Source organism: Rhea pennata, chromosome 2, assembly GCF_028389875.1.
Source record: "Rhea pennata isolate bPtePen1 chromosome 2, bPtePen1.pri, whole genome shotgun sequence".
In the NCBI taxonomy this organism is placed as follows: Eukaryota; Metazoa; Chordata; class Aves; order Rheiformes; family Rheidae; genus Rhea; species Rhea pennata.
The window spans coordinates 47,279,471-47,298,755 of record NC_084664.1 but is presented as its reverse complement, the minus strand read 5'-3'; the positions used below and the strand labels follow the sequence as shown (position 1 = coordinate 47,298,755).

General features: G+C 41.1%; 1 protein-coding gene across 1 annotated transcript in view; it reads right to left on the bottom strand.

Annotated features, from left to right (window-relative positions):
• Positions 1-11,795, bottom strand: part of LOC134136561 (collagen alpha-6(VI) chain-like) — a 55,962-nt gene extending 44,167 nt beyond the window's left edge. Inside the window, exons 1-4 of the mRNA XM_062568476.1 lie at positions 11,657-11,795; positions 10,193-10,281; positions 7,795-7,997; positions 3,801-4,603 (exon numbers count right to left, since the gene is read on the bottom strand). Coding sequence (XP_062424460.1) covers positions 3,801-4,603; positions 7,795-7,997; positions 10,193-10,281; positions 11,657-11,795 — 1,234 coding nt within the window. The remainder of the gene's footprint in view (positions 1-3,800; positions 4,604-7,794; positions 7,998-10,192; positions 10,282-11,656) is intronic.
• Positions 11,796-19,285: the final 7,490 nt, after the last annotated feature.

The window sequence follows — 19,285 nt, the reverse complement described above, 5'->3', positions numbered from 1 at the left end:
ATCTGTGGAGAGTCCATAGCCTCATGGAAAGCTGTATTTCATAAAGAGACACTTGTTGTATCAATCAATAATGCATAAATGCAGTGATTATTTAGAATTATACCGGGTGCCGGTATACCGGGTACTGCCACGATGATGCCTTCCCTGCTTTCTGTCAGCCAGCGTATGATAACTGTGACTTTTCCATAAACATTAACTTTATAATAAAGTATTGAGAAATATTCTTTGGCTCACGGCTTCTGGTGCTTTACAGGTGCTTTGTGGACACCCTGAATTAGACACATTTTGAGGGGTTTCCTGAGACTGCAGAGGACTGGATTCAGCATCCTGGCTGCTCAAATGTGTATGATCCTGCGGCACCATAGTCCAGTTTAATTGTATGAATCAGTGGTTTTCTACTGAAAATGAACAACAGGGAAATATTATCTTCCCATTTTGTCTATGGGAAAATGAAAGCTCAGAAACTGATTCCTGGAGGCCTGAGAGCTGGAGAGAAGCCTTCCAACTTGTGTCTCTTGCTCATTTGGTCTGCCTAGCACAGGCTCACCCTGCTTCCCAACAAACAGAAATATCAGCAAAATTCCCACCTTGTTTCCTATGCTTCTTCAAAATTGCTAAAACAGCAAAATCATTAGGAAGTTTACAGATTAAGCTGTGCCCTTTCTGATACACTTATGAGTCAGTGGTAATTATAACAACTACAGAAATACCTTTAGGAGTAGAGGCAAAATTCTTGAGATGTCAGCTTGTGTTTAGGGGAAAGGATGTCAGTTCACGAGCAAAGAAGAGCAGTTCTATTTATTTTCATGATCTTAGCAGTTGTACTTATTTATTTTAATTGCCACTCTTTTTCTGTTGCTCCCATTACGATATTTTTTTATCTGATAATGGGAGTTCAGAAAGATACCTTACGACAGCTGTGTGCAAAAACCCAGCGCTGATTCTAGGTTTGCTAGGTTTCCTTAGTGCAGTAAGTTGGGCCATATACCACAGACCGTCCCACAGACGGATACCGAAACTCAAGCTGCATGTCTGAAAGAAAATAAGAATCCCTCCCCTTGTGGGACTTCTTGGTCTCCATCCTTTTTAGTGTGAAAATGTACAAGCACATCACACACATACACGAAAAAGCACCAAGTTTGCAAAATATTACCGTGAAGTGCAGCATTTCTTGGACATAAGAGCGTGTCCATCTTGTCTATATTCCCAGTTCACTGTTTTAAAACATGCTAAGGATAGTCAGAGCTTTTCCTTACCTCCTGCTTCTGCTGTGTCCCTGTCCATCTGGAATCCTGCAATCATGTTGGAGACGTTTTGAGAAAACATAGGGAGTTCCCATTCCTTAGGAAAATAATAAGAGAAGGACTGTGTAGCAACCGAGTTCAGTTGTTTTTTCACAGCTTCATGTATCCCCAGTGCTATCACTTTTACTCCACTGTCTTGTAACATTTTGGCTGGCTCTTCCACATCATCACTAGAAGGCAATGTAGACAGAACCACTAAAACCTGATTTCTGTCTGCTCCGTCAGCTGATTTTTTGAAATACCTCTCATGAACGTGGCGGAGCGCTTTGCCAGTTTTCACCGGGCCACCTTTCAACTTTTGCAGCTCTTGCAAATGCATCAGCATATTCTTCTTTGTTTTATACTTGTCTAGTGTAAATTCTTCATACACATCATCATCATCATCATACTGGACAATTGCAAAACGGGATTGGCTAGACTCCAAAGGTAGATAGTACATCAGTTTGCTAATGAAGTCTCTAATGTACGGAAATGGGTAATATTCTGGGCCTTGCTGGCCAGCAAGCAACAGGACAATATCCACAGTATCTGTAGAGGCGGCAAAAAGATTGAATTAATGATTTTTAACTAAGTTTTCAGATTTAGCATGAACACAATGTTAAGGCAATAAAGCAGCATAGTACTCACTTAGCAGGAGTCCAAGAACAGAAATAGAAAATCTGAAACAGTTTCTGTAAAATCTACTTAGTTTTTACTTTTTTAAAGCCTTTTAACTGTCTTTTCACTGTTAAATAACATTTGTCTAATGGTGTTCTAAATAAATACTAATATGCACAAAACATGAAATTCCTGCAGACTTCGAAAGGAGCTGTCACATTCATGACTTCTCAAGAACAGGTTGTATTTTTGTTTTGAGAAAACACTCAGGCCTATCACTCCTTTTCAAGAAAAGGAATTCTTTATATCATCCTTGGTAAAGAAAATGCATTAAAGTATTCAATTTCTTTCAATATTTCACTACTTGGAAACAATTTCTTTTGTGCATCTTCCTTGAGTTACAAATATCATGGGCCTGGATTCAATTCATTATGTTTTATAATCCAGCACCAGAGTTCTGCTCCAGCTGACTAACTACTCCCAGATCCTTTTATACCAGTTGTTATGGAAGAAGATACAAACAACAATATTTTTAAAAGATTGCAACAAGGCCACAGAATCCATCATCTGGCATTTGATGGATCCAAAACTGATTTCAGCATCAATTCTGCCACATGCACACCCTATAGCAGCTCTTTCACACTAGGTGGGAAAACAGCTTCTATCTATCTATCTAAAGTCCTATCTAGATTTAGTGAAGTTACAAACAGCTAAAAAACAATATTTATTTTCTCTTGCTACCAATCCCAATGAGAGTGTAGGCAGTTGGATGGAAAATCTACCAAACAGTAGCTCCGTGAGATGCAGAAGCTACACTGTCCCCAAGCAGCACAACCACGCTGGGCATGTCTGGAGATATGGCACTGAAGTGGGAGATAACACCACTTCTGGTTTTTCTCTTTTTCTCCTGTAACAAACCATAAGTCTTCTTCTTCTCTTCCTAGGGTTCTCCCGGATAGTAGAATAATAAAACAGGATTTAGGGCTCCCTAACTGAAAAAATATGTTTTCAAAAAGTAATCAAAAGTTGCCATTATCTCTGAGCAACATCATCTAATTCCCTGCAATTGCATTCATCCTGAAGCACCCTAACAGTGTAACCATGTAAGCTGTCATGTCAGAGCTAGAGATAGGAATCAGGGAAGGTTTATAGGCAACCTTAAATTGAGTATTTCCCAAAACTATTTACTTTTGTAAGCAAAATAACTATTTTAGTATCTACTTTTAAATATCAAATGTGAACATTCTAAACTGTCCTGGCATCTGTAAGAAGTTCCCTTTACCAGCAATGCTCCAGCACAGAAATTTACTGTGCCTCTCAAGAGCCTCTGAAAAACCTGTTGACTCGCCTGCAGCTCTCACTGAGGATGTGGATATGGAAGAAACACTGCTTGCACCGAAGCTGCAGCACAGAGTCAACTGCATAAACCAAAAACTATAGCTCAGAGACACAACGCAAACACTGGAAATCCAAGTGGAGTCTAAAGAGGAGGAGATGATGAGTAACGAAAAGCAGTCTTCCCATTTTGTCTGCCACAGAGCTAATGCCTTAATCCAGCTGAATGGTAAGGAGACTTCTTCAAGAACGAGCTCACCGGTGAAGCCGCACTCCCTCCCTTTCTCTCCTTTCCCACCTACCCATCTGTGTAGCTGCGTGATAGGCACGTGACAGATTATACATACACCACTAACCTAGTATTCAGAACCTGATATCTAGTTGCAAGTCCAGAAGAAATATTTGTTAACTTATTTTGTGTTTTTGATGGTACACGAAAGATATCTTAACATTTGGAAATAGACTGCAATAGAATCCAACTTCTGTGGGATCTTTTTTGTTACAGTGCTGGAAACGATCGTCATGACCTATGGCAAAGAGATGACATGCAGTAGCACAGCTTACCTTCTTGCACAGCTGTGTCAGAGAAATCAATTAGGTCTGTTCTCATCAAGTCACTGACTTTAACTTGGATAATATCAGCAATGATGTGGGGCATATTTTGCGAGAATTTAGGCAGCTCCTCCATCGCTGGATTTTTGTAATGAAATGGCGGGGTGGCAATCTCAAAAAGTTCATTGTGCAGAGCTTCTTTTGTCCCAATAGCTATTATCTTTACTCCAAGACTCTGTAAATATGTGGAAATATCTTCTACATCATCTTCTGAAGGTGCCGATGTCAAAACCACCACGATTTTTTGCTTTTCTTTTCCATTAGTTGACTTCTGGAATAATGTCTCATACGCTGCAGCGAGGGCAGCTCCAGTTTTCACTGCGCTCCCACCAGTGAATGTGAAGTTCTTCCTGATATGGTTCACCATGGCGCTCTTTGTTTGGTAGGTGTCCAGCATAAATTCAACGGAGATTTCATCACTGTACTGAGCAAGTGCCAGGCGAAACTGGTTAGGCCCTATTGGGAGGCTGTTGATCATCTGGGTCATAAATTTTTTCACGTAGGGGAGAGATGAAGACTCCATAGCTTCAGAGCTGTCAACTAAGAGGACGATATCTGCAGGGACTGAAACAGAGAATTTACTTTGTCTTCGGTACCGCTCCTGCTGGGGAGCAAGGCCAGTGCCCCCCGAGCCAGCCTTGGGGTCGGCTCCCACATGCCACACACAGGGCTGGGGAGTTGGGAGCTCCTCCACGGAGCTGCGCGCCCTTGCGCTGGGGGCCACGTCACGCAAGAGCTCCAGGGTTGTGCGTCCTCTGGTGCCTCATGCAAAGCCAGATCCTCAGACATGTCTTACATATACCTTTGCTTTGAGCGATACCCCCACCCTGACCCCACGCCGAGGCTCTCCCATCTCCTCCAGCTTCCATTGCTATGTTGCCACCCTCCAAACTCAGCTTCAGCTAGTGTGCATGCATGCAAGCATCTTTAAACTCTCAAGCTTCGAATCGGGATTTAATACAAAAATGGCAAGTAACGTTTTTCTTCCCGTTAACAATTGTATTAAAAACGAGATAATAAAATACCAAAGTTCTGGGTCATGGACGTGTGGGTCCCAACAAGGAAGAAGAACAAAGCCAGCAGCATCTTCATCTCCAGGCAGAGTCCCCCAAGTATTTCTTCAGAGGGAAGTGAAAAAAAGGCCATAGTCAGAAAGTTGAAGAAACGTTTTTTTTTGTTTTTTTTTTAATCATGTATCTGAATCAGGAAAAAGGCAGAATTAATGAAGTCTAGATATATCCTGCTCTAGTTTGTTTCTTTTAATTTAGAGTAAACTAGAGAGCACTTAATTAACTGTCTACTAATAAAACAGTAATTATTGCTACAAAAAAAAAATGAAGTGTATTTTGAATAGCTATTAAGCCACAGTGAACAGATGTGCCTATGATTTCAGCAAGGTTGGGTATCTCACAGTTAAATATTACTATTCCCCATGACAGGTTTTAACTTCATTTGTTTCCTAAAGTAATTGTGGTGTGGAGTTTTTTACACAAATATTAAGACATGATCCAGCTTCCGCTCATTTTAGTGGGAGCACGATCGCACTCTGAGGCTTGACTCTTGCCAGCATATTTTAGCTGATATTCACTGTGCTAATCTTGCCAAGGGAAAAGCAGCTCCTTTCTGGCCGGGTGTTAGGGTTGCTGACCGGCCGCATCAGTGCCAAAAGGGCAATGCCCATGAAAACATAGGAACATTTCACGGACCTGTTTATATCAAATATCAAAGAATCAAGTGCAAAATGTTCATGAAAACGAACTCATGTCTAAAGGGGTCATTGCTCTCCAGAGCACTGCTCCTGCTCTCGATAGCCACAGTGGACAGGCAAATAATCAGGACTGGTCAGAGGTCCAGATTTTTCTTCACTGTTTTGTTCTGGGTGATGCACAAGTCAACGTGGCACAGCGTGGTGTGAGGTTTTGGAGAACTTTTTTCTTTCTCTCAGGAAGGAGGGAATGAGCTGAGCTGGTGGGCTAATAACAAATGCCTGATTTGACTTCAGCCTGAGAGTGATGTTGGGTGCTGGTCTTTTGGGGCTGTGGGGACTGATGGCAGAAACTTTTGAATGAAACTCCTCAGCCCAAACAAGGTCCCACCTGGCACACACGAAAGACCCCCCCCCAGCTAGGCAAAGCCTACCCTCTCAGCCCCTCCTCAGTCTACAAGAACTTTCCGCCTTTAATGCTTCAGCACTTCTTGGAAATACCACCTTCATGTCAAAAAGTGATGGAAATACTTGCTTTTTGCTTCAGGTGCTTTGCATCAAACCAGAGGGGGCAGGCATATGGCCAGGATTATGCTCAAGGCAAAGGACCCTTGCTTTGGATGTCAGGTGCTGGTGTGGTCCTTCACAGCAGCAGAAAACAGCATTACACGCTGTGCACACACATAACGTGACACTCATTTTGAAAAGACCTGGGATTGCCTTCTTAGGGCAAAGATGCTGACGTCACCGAAAATGATACGACCAGTTCTTCCCAGCAAGGAAGTAACCAAATGGGATATGTTTGCAAAAACTATTGGTTTAATTATGTCTACACATATTAGAGCACCTAAAATATTTCACGAAAGTTTAAAAGTGAGATCATACTCCTTCATGTCTAATAAAAGATATCTATCTTTGTCTTGCCTATGCTTAAATCATCAAGCTAAACAGAACAATTGATCTAGGTACAAAATTTATCATTCATGAAGTTTAGTGTGTTAAGAAAATATGTTTATTTTAAATGAGAGGGAGAAGCAATTGTTTTTATTTGGCACCACTCAGCTTTCATAGTTTATTTTTAAAATTTTGAAAGCTTTAAAACTATGCTTTTATCACTGTTATTTTGTATTTGGTGGATAAGATGAATCACTAACTACAGTAAATTAGTGGAAAAACTGGATGTGTCATTGATGGTTTAAGTTTGATATACAGCACAGTAGTGAAGCACTTTGCAAGCCAAGAAGGATTATAAAGTTCTTGTTCGTATTATCATTTGGCTTTCACTTCATCCCTCAAAGAACTGGATCCTAAAAAATACAGGCTGAACACATCACTAAAAAAGAATATTTAAAATACTTGAATTGATCTAAATTTTGTCTCTCCAGACAACCATATTTTTATATTTAGTTGCTAATTTTTTAATTTTTAATATTTTTATTTGAATTGAGAATCCCTAACAGATGGAGACCTGTGCTTGCACAGTGACTAATTCATTGTTTGCTATATACAACACATTTCCAATGAAAGGCTGAAATGTCTGGCACGCTTTTCTGAGCACTTCCAAGAAGTTCAGATCAGGGCTCTCTGTCTCCTGGTCTCCAGCCCGTGAAAAAGTTTAAATCCTACCCTGGTGAAATGCACCCAGCAGCAGCAGATCGTTTCACCATATCAAAATGAATTACAGCGGAGGAAACCATAAGGAGGGGGAGTGCAGTCAGGCAAAGCAACCTGGATCATTCAACAGACCGTACTCATTCAAACCAGACACGCTGTAAGACAGTCAAATGCAAAAATGGACAAGCAAAAAAGCCTGCAGAGCAAAAGCCTTAACAGCAGGTCCTTAAAACTAATGAGCTCTGATTTCACATGACAGTATCCTTCTGATGTCTATTAGGAAAAATTATTTGGGGCCTCTTCACTGAAATAAAAAATATGATGGATATCTTTGGAAATAGATAGCTTAATTGCTGCAAATAAGCTTGCTTTCTTGTTAGGACCAAATGCTCTGGTCCAAACCTGTCTGGAGGCCAGATTTCTAGCCAAAAAAAGAGAGCAACCCAGTATAAGAGGTCCAGGGTTATTCCCACCAGTAAATGCAACAGCTGTATCACACGTCTTCACATGTCTGCAGCGAATTGAACCGGGGAGTACATTTGCTCCAGAGTGCCAGGAACTCAAAAAGCCAAGGCTTTTGGGGCAGCACTCTGGGCAAGTTTGCCTGATGGGCTAAAAACAACCAACCCCGGTTTCCTTGGCCAGAGAAGTCGGGGGCACCATCCGTGTGGCCCAAGGGCCAACACCTCCAGAGCACAGCCTGAGAGCACTGACTTAGCACAGCCCCAGCGAAGCAGGGGGCAGAGCTGCTGTACCGTAGCCCTCACCAGTAGGAAAGACTGCCAGAGCACCGCATGCGCGGAGGACAGCGGTGCGATCGACTGGACAGCCTGAGCGGTTAGAGAACACTAAAAACATCCATGTCATCAAAATAATCACACATCTGCTTTTATGTGACGTTCTGCAGTTTTCACAGTACTTGCTATGGTAACGATGTTTAGATAGTTTCATAGCACTGTATCGGACAAGTTTTCAGACGTTATTATAGAGGTTCAATAAATCCTAGGAATTAAATTAAATTAATCCAATTAAATTGAAATTCAAGGAACTTACAGAATTGCCACCTAGTCACAACACAGCCTCACAGCTTAATTCAACAGCAAGCACAGAGCCACACTGGTCACCTTAGTCTAATGATACTTTCTAACTCTTTACAGATGAATGGGGAGATTGTATTTCTCCTCCATAAATGGCTGCCCTGAATGCTAATGATTGCATGAGATGCTATCCAGAAGGTACTGAGCTGTCAACTTGTTACATAATGATTAAATCAGCCACACATCTATCACTGCAGAAATTAAGCCAATTTTGAAACAATTCACGAATGAAACAGATATGTTGATACTAGCCTAGCTCCAGTGACCATTACAATTATTTAGATGTTCATCCAATGTTGATAAAATGTCCATGGGAGTTAGATATATATAGCTATGCTACTTCACCAGTCTAATCAGTGTAATTATAACAGCCTATTTCCCCTGAGACCTGAACTATAATTCATACCACTGCTTCTTCAACCACTGATAGGAGCATAGCTAGAATTGATAAGCAAAAAGATACTGTTTTTTAAGAGATTTATTTTACTTCCTGCAACTTCCCAGCTGCTGTTTTCCACTTGCCAAAGGCAACAGGGTCAGAGGGAGCTGCTGCTTTATGCAGTACTGCCAAAGTCCCTCTGACACCAAAGATCAAAACAAAACTGATATTCAGCAGTAGACAAGCTACTGAGCTACAGTACAAGCTCTGCGTTAGAAAGAGTTAACATCAGTCTATAGAAGGCTCTGATAAATTCTTAAGACTTGGCAACCTAGAGATCAAGATATCTATTACTAGATAAAGATCCCAGCTGGCCATGCTTGGCAGTCAACGTGGAAAAGTAATAGACTTCATTTCTCTTGAGTAATCATCACTGATAATTGAATTTTAAAAAACTTCATGTATCGGGAGGTTCTGCCAGTCAACCTTAACTGGATGGAGAAATCAGCCTGGGTAGGGACACCAAGATGAGGGGTAGAAGAGATATAACTGAACATAAAAAAAACTCCTTTCTCTAGTTACATATCTCAAACGATCTTCTTTTTCATAAAGACTCTCTTTCTCTCTTTTTTTGTCCCTTTCAAAATTGTCTGGACCTCATAAAAATAGTGAAGTAGAAAAAGGCAGAGAGAACTTAGAAACTAAACAAAAGCCAGTTTTAATTCAGGCCATTCTAAAAAAAAAAAAAAAAAAAAAAAGGCATTCTTTTTTGTTTGTATCCTTTCCTCTTTATTTTCTAACTCTATCTTTTGCTTACTCACCACCGAACATAAATATGATTTACTTACACTGTTAGCCATTTATAACATGGATTTGGCTATGAAAAAGTTACAAAGTAATCTTCTGCGAGGCAGACAGAATTCATTGCTCGCTGGACACCACAAGCTGAATATTAACCTGAATATTGTTATCTGAAATTAAAGTGCCATGGGTATAAGTCTATAATGCAATATTCTAATATTTTAATATTCTTCAGGTACTCATTTACATAAGTTTGTACTGTTTTGTTTGTGTGTATAAATGTGCTCCAACTATACAGATTTACACTATCAGCTCCACAGTCATATCAAAAGAGAGATCAGGATCACACCTATAGATGAGTTATTCAGCCCTCATATAGTTTGAGCATGACTCAAAGATCTTGATCCCTCAGACAGTTTTTCCCTTGACCTTCTCACTTGCATTCAAGCTACAAATTTATTTGAATTTAGAAATATTTTGCATCATCCTAGAGCACATAGGCAAACTTTCAGAGGCAATACACTTTTTTTCTTAAAGCCCATTTGGTAGCCCTCCTTAGCCTAACACTGCTTTCCTCTCTGCCACCATTTTCCATCACCTGATGATACCTTCCCGCAATGTAGAGAAGGGAGTGGTCAGTGTCAGCTCATTTTCCCCATGCCCTGTTGAGATAGATATGGTACAAGTGATTTCACTTTGGTTGAGGCTATTTCTCTAAAAACACACAACAGAAGACTGCCTTTAGTACCTCAGATAACACTTTTGGTGCTAGATCAACAAAGCAACTTCCTTCATCACCGCTGCATCTGAAGAGCCATGTCTCATCAGCATCTAATCCTATGAGAAGAAAAAAAAAAGAAAGATATTTATCTTAAAGCCAAAATACGGGACACATGGCAGCTCTTATTTTACGGATTAGGTAATAGGACAATGAATAGGGGGGAAATCCCAGAGGATCTTATCTACTCACTTTAACCTGAAACCCCACCAGCCCTTTAAGATGGAAAAGAGAGAGCAATGATTCAGGAACTGAATGGCCAGTGCAGTTATCAGCTGGTACAAGGGCATTTCAGCATATTTGTCATAGGGGCTGGAAGACATTCTGCTTCTTGATGAGGCTGTTAGTCTGAACGGGGACCCCAAGGGGCACCTCAGCATGTGCGCAGTGTGTGCCCTGGCAGCAAACTTTAATTCAGAGGAGCAGTTCTTTATCTGCAATTCTTGTCACCTGAAAGGCATCCCAACAAAAGGAGCACATGCAGTACTTTTTCACTGTGCACCTCCTTGACAATACAGCCGAGAGGGTTCAGAGGCTTTTCTCATCCCAAGATAGCTTGATATCCAAAGATAGTTATTAATTTTTTGGTTAAATACTCAACAGTTCTTCCTCATGAATAGCTGTGACAGCGAAAAGTCTCAGCCAACATGCATTAAAATTGTATTTGTGAAATAGCCTTCTCTGTTCTGTTCTTCACCTTTCCTTCTCAGTGATTCCATCTGGGCAGCCAGAGAGCAAAATATGACACTGTGGAGAAAGCAAAGGTGCCACAGGCTTGAAGAGGAGGATAGTGTCCCCATAGGCACTGCAAATGGCACATGCCAATGCCAAGGGTTGGCCTGGAGAAAGAACAATGTAAAAGAAGACATAGAAGAAGGCTTTCCATCTTGCAACTTGTGCAACTTCATGTACAGATGGTCTTAATTCCTGATGTCCGTTCACGAACAATCAGTGATTGATGTGACAAAAATGTGAAAGTGTTAGTGAAGTTTGGTTGCCAGCTAACAGGCTTTTTGAAAACAAAAATAAATGATAGAAATCCTTTCCAATCCTTCACAGAAAATCCTTTAAACATTTCTCACAGCCTCTGGCTCTGATCTGTCTATTCCTGTAAATGCCCTGTTTATGGATCTACTGCACTTCAGCAGCTCTGCAGCCTCCCAGCTCACAGCTGCCTGTGCACAGGGCCAGCACTGGTGCCAGTAGCTCTCTAACCCTGAATCAGGCTCCTGGGAAATCAGCTAATGTGCAAGGAACTGCTGAGCAAGGAAGGTCTTGGAGAAGCCTTAGCTGGGTCCTCCGCCCATTGCATTGGGGGCTGCAGCCTGGCACCTCCCGGACTCTGACCTCAACTGGGGGCAAAACTGCTTGGCTCAGCCTACAACGGGCCTCATTGCCAGGGTCTCGTCTGGTCGACACTGAGCTGTGGCTGACCGACATCAAGCATCACCAACCTGCTCTGTTCATCCCTTCCTGGTGGAAGGGGCTGATCAGCGGGGCCACTGCTCTGCTGACTGTGATGCCAGCCGGGCTCCTGGCCCCGTTTGGAGCAGCCAGTCCTGCACCCTGGCATGCTGCCTGCCTCCATAGATTCACATTTGCTGAATGAAATGTGAATCTGGCAGCTGCTCATTGACCAAAGGGATATGTTTACTTCTCAGAAAGGAATATTCTTTTATTTTCCCGCCTCTTCGCTTTTCAGATTAAAGGCCAGGCAGAAGAGGCAGGCACTGTACCACTCCCTACTATAATAATAAGCAGCAGCAACCATATATGACTCTTCAAGACAAATTTTTTCCTCATCTCAACTCAGCCACAAGCTGGGGAACTCCACAGCCTGGAGAACTGGAGTAGGAAATCTCAAATCTCAGCTAAGGAGGATTTTCCGTATAGGTAATATCAGAAAACAGAAATTTAAAGGGCTCAGCCCAGGCATCAGCTCTCACACAGCAGCTATCTTACTTACCTGATCCTGACCACCAGGCACTTTGGGTTGTTACGTCCCTGCTCCAACATACACTATTTCTAACAGACCACTTGGTCTTTTCATGGGCAGCCTTCCTCCCTGTTTTGTGAGGGATGGAGGAAGGGAGAGGTAAGTGGAGGAAGAAAGGTTATCATGCTCTGCCTGCTTTTCACTCAGTTAAAGCTTTTGGGTAGGGGAAATTAGTGAGACCACATTTGTTTATCAGGTTATCCCCAGCCAGCCTGAGTCCCTGCAGGGGGCCAGTTTCTGCTGCTGATAGTACAGAAAGTCTTGGTGAAGATGAGCTTTCATGAGAGGGCTTCACACAGCATGTTCAGAGGGAAGCTTCCTTTAGCCTGATGAAACTACTATGTTGAGAAGCTTAAAACACCTCCGAGGACATGTTACCCTGGGATATAGTAGCCCCACTGTGCTTGTGGTGCTCATTCCAACCATTGACAATATTTTCCCATAACGACGTTTTTGGGCTGTGTAGTTAAAATGACTATTCAATCTATGGGATCTTACATGCAATCTTTTTTTCTGTTGATTATCAGATTTTGGACCATCTGCTGTTTTCCTGATGCAAAGCCTGATGTTTGGGTGACAATCTTGGCAGTACTAGAAAGGTAGATGTTCGATTTTGCTAGGCAAAAGCACTCAAACTAGAAGCAGTAATAAATATTTTTTTCTCTCAGCAAGAGCAAAGGTGTAAGCAGTAACTAGGAATAGCATCATGAAAATCTTGTGAGAGCAGATGAAGGAAATGGTGCTGCTCTAAATAATCTGATACTTTCTCTAAAATCATGAAAAGCCACATTTCTTCCTCTTTCTGATCACAGTGATGTAGCACAGTACAGCTCAAGAGAGCTAGCACTCAATCCCTGCCTTTTAAGGACAAATATCCAAAAAAACTGATGTTGACAAATCTCTTTAAAGCCAGTGGGAGCGGTTACTGTCCAGTATGAATGGAAGATCGGCATCTCTGGGTCCAAGTGCTTAGATCTGAATGTTTTGGCATGTAGCACTATAGGAAATCTTTGCTGTCCCTTCAGATAGCTGAAATGGGATACTGTGTTTCATAAAACTCGTTATTCTTGTCTTTGACTGCTATTTCACACAGGGGGCAAAATTCCAGTGACTGCCCAGCATCTTCTGTAGAACTACAGTAAAACTGAGAAGATTGGCCCATGTTTGCTCTACGAAAGTTTGGAGTATCAGTGAAATCTCAAGTAACAGTTGAAAGAGTAAGTGTGAACTGTGCCGGTTTTCATTTTATCTGACAAGCCATAAATGTTCCATCTATTTCATCAAAAATAATTAGCTTATGTATTAAATATCTGAATTGAAACTCTGCTCTTCAGCATAGCAGAGTAAATGCAAGGTTGTCAGAAATACACTTAGACTGTTTCCCCTGTGAACCGAGGTAATTATCAAAGCTCTCAAAAAATGCTGTGAGTGTAAAACTTCAAACTAATTACACATAAATGGCTAAAAAAAGTGTGATTAATTAGAGATGCCTTCCCCTCTGGACACAGAGAGCGTGTACCTCACATCCCTTGATACAGCTACTTTTCTAAAGCAAAGTTTTTTTAAAAGGCTTCTTGGAGGAGAAGTTTTATATTACTGATCAATGCTTGTAGGTACAAAGCAAACTTGCCTGAAGAAAGGCAGTTTTGCTGTTGAGAAGCAAAAAGCACCATGTCTGTGCTGCCCTCTGCCGCTGCAGGAGCTAGGTCCACCTGCCAGGATAGAGTGAGTCTCTCCTCCAGAGAGGCTGAGAAGCTAAGAGATGCTCTCTCCTTCAGAAAGATCTTAGCAAGCTGGTACAGAGCTGTTTTATAAACTATTATCCTGGGACCAAATTTTTGTGAAGCCCTGCCGGCCAGCGAGACAGCACAGGTCTCGATGAAGGGTGATCAGAAAGATATCACCAGCATACAACAACCCATATAACTTACTGCTGTTCTTGCACTGCCCTTGGAAGTGTTTTTTTTTTCCAGATTCTCCATACATACATACATACATACATATATATATATATATATATATAAAAAGTTTATTTCACTATTACTCATAAATCTTAGATTTATCATTTTATATTTATTCTATTTTTTTCATTCAAATGCCTTGGAAAGTGATAGACATCATTGACTTTCAAGCATTATTGTAGTAAGATAGACTATTCCCTGTTCCTCCCACTCACAAAGCTAAAATTTATGTATTTGTCAAGTCTGATAATCTTTCAGTTAGATTTAAATATTTAAATTTTCAAGAAAATGATCACCCAGCATTGCCATCATCGCTAGGCCTTTACAATAAACTTGAATAAAGCCAGTGGATGTGGTTCGTTTCTTATAATAATATTCCTGATTGTTGGAGCTCCATGAGATTTTACAAAAAATCATACAGAACTACAGCAGTGTATATATAAGTAATCTGAAAGACTTTATTTACTTTTTTAAAGAAATCACCTTTTCACAATCCTGAGTGTGTAGTGTTAGCCTGTGCATGTATGTGTTCACAGTTAGACACGAATACGCACGCACAATATACAGGAGAAAGAGATAAAGAGAAAACAACAAAAAAATACTGCCCCCAAACCAAAAACTAAGTCCGGTAGCTTCTATGGGAAAATCAGTATTACATTCAGGAACTCAAATCAAAACTTCTGCAGATTCACATATTAGCAAATGAATACAAAGATATAAATTTCTCACAAGGACAAAAAATGTAATTTTTCTCTTGCTGCTGTTAAAAGAAGAGAAAACTTTTGCTGATGATTAGAAGAGACAATTTATGGCACTTACCAGACAAGGGGAAAGGTGCATGAACTGAATGTTTCAGACCATCAGAGTTCCCAAAATAGCTTAGGGAGACAGATACTCTTTTATAGGGGTTTAATTAGCTGACCATATAAAATCCTCCCACAGTGTTAAAAAAAATAAAAAAAATAAAAAAGATACATTTGAGTGGTTTAGAAGGCTGTTAAAAAACCTATTTTTTGTCTCCCACTCCTCCCATTTCTTTGATTTTCCCATCTTCACCTCCCACCCCATTTGCACCAGACAGTGAGCCAAGCCGGTCTTCAGGGAGGAGCTGCTTCCAACAGCAGCTGCAGCAGCCCTGGGATTCCCGCTGGCTCCCGCGTAGCATCGCTCTCCTAGGACTGTGGCAGCGCGGTCGCACAGAGCATCCCTCAGACCTGTAAATCCACAGCAGTGAGACAGTGAGTAGCAGCTCCTGGAGGTTGCTGATGCTCTCTCCCATGGTTGGGACTAATGCCGTAATGCTCCTGGTCACCACATTTTTCCAGGCTTGACCAGGCTGAGTGGAGGACAGGGTGCTGGCACAGTCACATTGAAGTATATTAGGGAAGATAAGTGGGCTGCTACAGAGATTCAGTGGCTCTGAATACATTATTAGCAATGTGTTTTTTTCTGGCCTTGTTATGCTGCATTTTTGGACTGAGTTTCTATTTGTTTCACTTTACGAAATTCAATACATCTGTAATACTTCAGTGACTTCTTGGAAATCAAAGGCTTAGCTTTGTGATATACAAAGAACAGTTGGTTGAAAGCTGCATTTGCTCTGTGCCTCATTTAACACATAGCCAGCCATGGTCTTTAAGACTAAAATTGGGTGCTCTGATGGGAAAACATTAACTGGTACATCTGCATAGAGCCTTTATTGTTACTCAGAAATATTTGTGTAGTTGTAGAGAATTTTTAGACAATTGGGAGTTTTTTTAAAGCAATCTGCTGTTCTCAAATTTTATTTCTGCTTCAGGTTGCTAGGGGATGATGTTGTAAGATGCAGAAAATCATCCTTTTTAAGATAATTCCACAGGGTGATGGGATTGATAGCATCAGCTACTTATTTAACTCCATTGATTTCAAATGAGTTTGTGCCATGTTAAGTGCAATTTGATGGTAAATTAGAGCCTGATTTCTGAATCTCACTCTCCATCCCATCCCCCTAAGCTTTCTCAGAGCCTGAAACTCTTCTTAGATCCAGGAGCAGCTGGGGCAGAAGTCATGCAAGCCACATCATCTTCATTCATGGACCTCACTTGACTTAGAAAAAAGCATGGATCTCCAGGGTGCTTATGGAGGAGATATGTGTTTTCCCATGGTTATGTTTCACCTGGATACACACAGGGCCTTCTCCAGCTCCCTTTGAAATCACATGAATATTTTCTAGTGGCTTTCATAAAGTTATACTGATTTACAGCATGACATTTCTGAGAAAATTTCATAAGCCTATAAAACAACTTATAGTGAAATGTAGCTTCTGGATTTTATTGCTGGTTTAATTCCTTCTAAATGAAAAAGTCTTCTTGGATTGACTGTCCTCACCATTATTTATTTAAGAAAATTTAGGAATAATAGGAATAAATTCTGATACAACAGTGTTTGTCAGGAATGCTTCCAGTCACGTTCGCTTGGCTAGGAGATTCTGCTCTAAGCCGGTTGATTTTGGAACAATGTTGTCCCAAATATGTGGCTATTTAGTGTCTCTACTGTAAGCTAAAGCAATGAAATATTCCTGGAGATAAAGCCATCAGCTCTTAGGAAACTCCAGCAAGCACACAGCCATGCTCAGCTGTGCTCTCCTGAGGAGCTTGGTCTCTGCTAGTCTCAGAAGTTTGGCAGTCTGCTGGGCTCACTGCTATCCACCACAGATCCTGGGAGTAACATAGGCTTATCTGAGATGGGGGGACAGGATAATTGCAGGATAATGATCACTAAAACATTTTCTTTGCCATGGCTGGCGGTCCTGAGACTCAATAGTAAATATCTAGAGTTGACTTCTGATGGACCTTTAGACCTGTCCTTCTGAGCCATGGCTGCTAGCGGACTGGCCTTGGGAACTCTGGATTTTTCTTATCACCGCAATCCCAGGAAAAAGAAAATCTTTAAGAACTTAAATCTGTGATTTAAATTAGCTCAGAAAACTAATTCAAGAAATGAATTACTAATTCATACGACCATATTACATTTTTCTTAAATTCACCTAGAAAACATTTTTTTTTCTTCATATTAACACTGTTACAGTAAATCTTTGCTCTTCCTTGCTATGGATCTAAGGTAATTAGTTGTTCATAAGTTCTCAGTTCAGTGCAGGCTCACTACAAGTATTTGGAAAGATGCAACCAAACATGTTATTAAATGCCCTTTTAGAGACACCTATTACTAATTTCTTATCCTTTTCCCAGTGGTATGGCACTCAGTATAACACAGACAGCCTGTGAGACCATGGTGACAACTGCCTCATCCAACCTCGACAGCTATCAGATGTTTCACAAGAGTTGCTCTGGGGCTCTGAAGAGAGGCTACCAGTTTGGATTCTGTTAACATGATAGGACAGTGCCTAGATATCATACTCCCCACTGCTTGCTTCTGCCTATGGCGTTGTTAGTGCTAACTGGAGAATGCTTTGACTAGGGGCAAGTGCCGCACGGCTGAGCGTTTGTGCATGTATGTGCATGGGTTCCCTAAAACAATTTATTTGTAGTAGAAATCTTAGATTTGCCACTGCAAAGAAAGAAACAGGCAATGGGGCTAGTCTGGGGCACTACAGCCCTTTGAATGGAAGGCAAAGCAGCTGAGTGTGGAGATGAGTGAATCATGCAGAAATCCTGCTTGCAGGAGTTCTCAATATGGGGTCAGTCATGTCCCTCCACCAGATACTCTTGAGTTTGGTCTGTTGCACACCAATGAAGTACTGCAGCCACCTCTTCATGGGCTTCATTACGTGTCCTTCTGACCCTTGTTCAGAGTTACAGAAAACCCTGCTAAAACTGGTTGCTTTTGCCAAGGCATGCAGAGCCTTCTTGATGAAATGTAAGCAATTAATGTAAATATTGTTGTGGGTGTAATCAAAAAATGCTATTTAGCAAGAATTTTTTAAGTGTCTTTTATGACAGTGGTGGGATACCAGAACACACAAGTGCTGCTAGAAGCTTGCTTTCCAGATGGATTCATTCATGCAACCTGACTGCAGCAGCAATTATATTGGAGCAAACAAAAGCATGCTTAGCTCAGAAGGTTGATGTCTTGAGTGCTTATATATATATAAGTATGCATGTATATATGTGCAAATATATATAATTTGCTGAAAAGCAAGGGTGGAGGGGTTGTGTTGCACATCCTGCACAGTATAACACATTTTATAAATTTGAAAGCAAACCCAGCTCCTTGCAAGCCCTCAATTTGTTTTAGAGGCCTGAGCAGCTCATTCAGGGCAGTCTTTGAATGATACTGCTTTTCTCTGTCTTGTTCAGCCATGTTTCTACATAGTTGCACATGCTTTACAGGTGAATTTTACTTGATACAGGAGGCTAGTTTGCTCCATTGTAGGCATGTGGAGTTACTTATTAAGTAAAACATATCAGGGTAAGCCTCACTGAAAGAGGTTAAAAGTTGTTATATACCCCAGCTAGGTCAGACTAAAAGCAAAGGCACAATTCTGGAAGCAAAACTGAGACGCAGCAACTTTTAACACACTGTGACTCAACTGTGCTTGACACAACACAGTATTTTAGGAAAGTTTTTAAATGGGTACTGAGACTCTTCATGCCCTGATACAGATTATAAATGTCAGCTTATTCCAGCAGAAGCCCTCCTTTGCAGGACAAATTGAAATGTTTTTCCTACCAAACCAAAATAAATACTATCTCCTGCAGCAAGCTGCTATACACATACAACCTGCAGCCTCTGGGCCAGCAGAGAAGGTCTATTTTAGAGGAAGAGATAGCGCTTATTTCAAAGCAGAAAGACCCAGATAGAGAATGAATGGTCTCCAATCGTTCAAAGTGAGTAAAACTAGCGTGGTTTAACAGCAGATGTAATAGGAAGCCTTCTGGTGAACTGGTAAGAAATGTCTTCTTCTTGATGTAAGGCTCTCCCCTGGCTTCTTGCTTGACTACATGTAGCACTAAATATCTATTAAGGCTGTCAAAGTAGCAATAAAAATGGATATGGGGGAGTGGAGAAATGAGATATAAGAAAGGAAAATATTGACAGGCCTTGTGGTAAAGAAAAAAGGGCTCCCTGACTGCCACGCACAAGAAAAGGCTTTGTATTCATTAACTA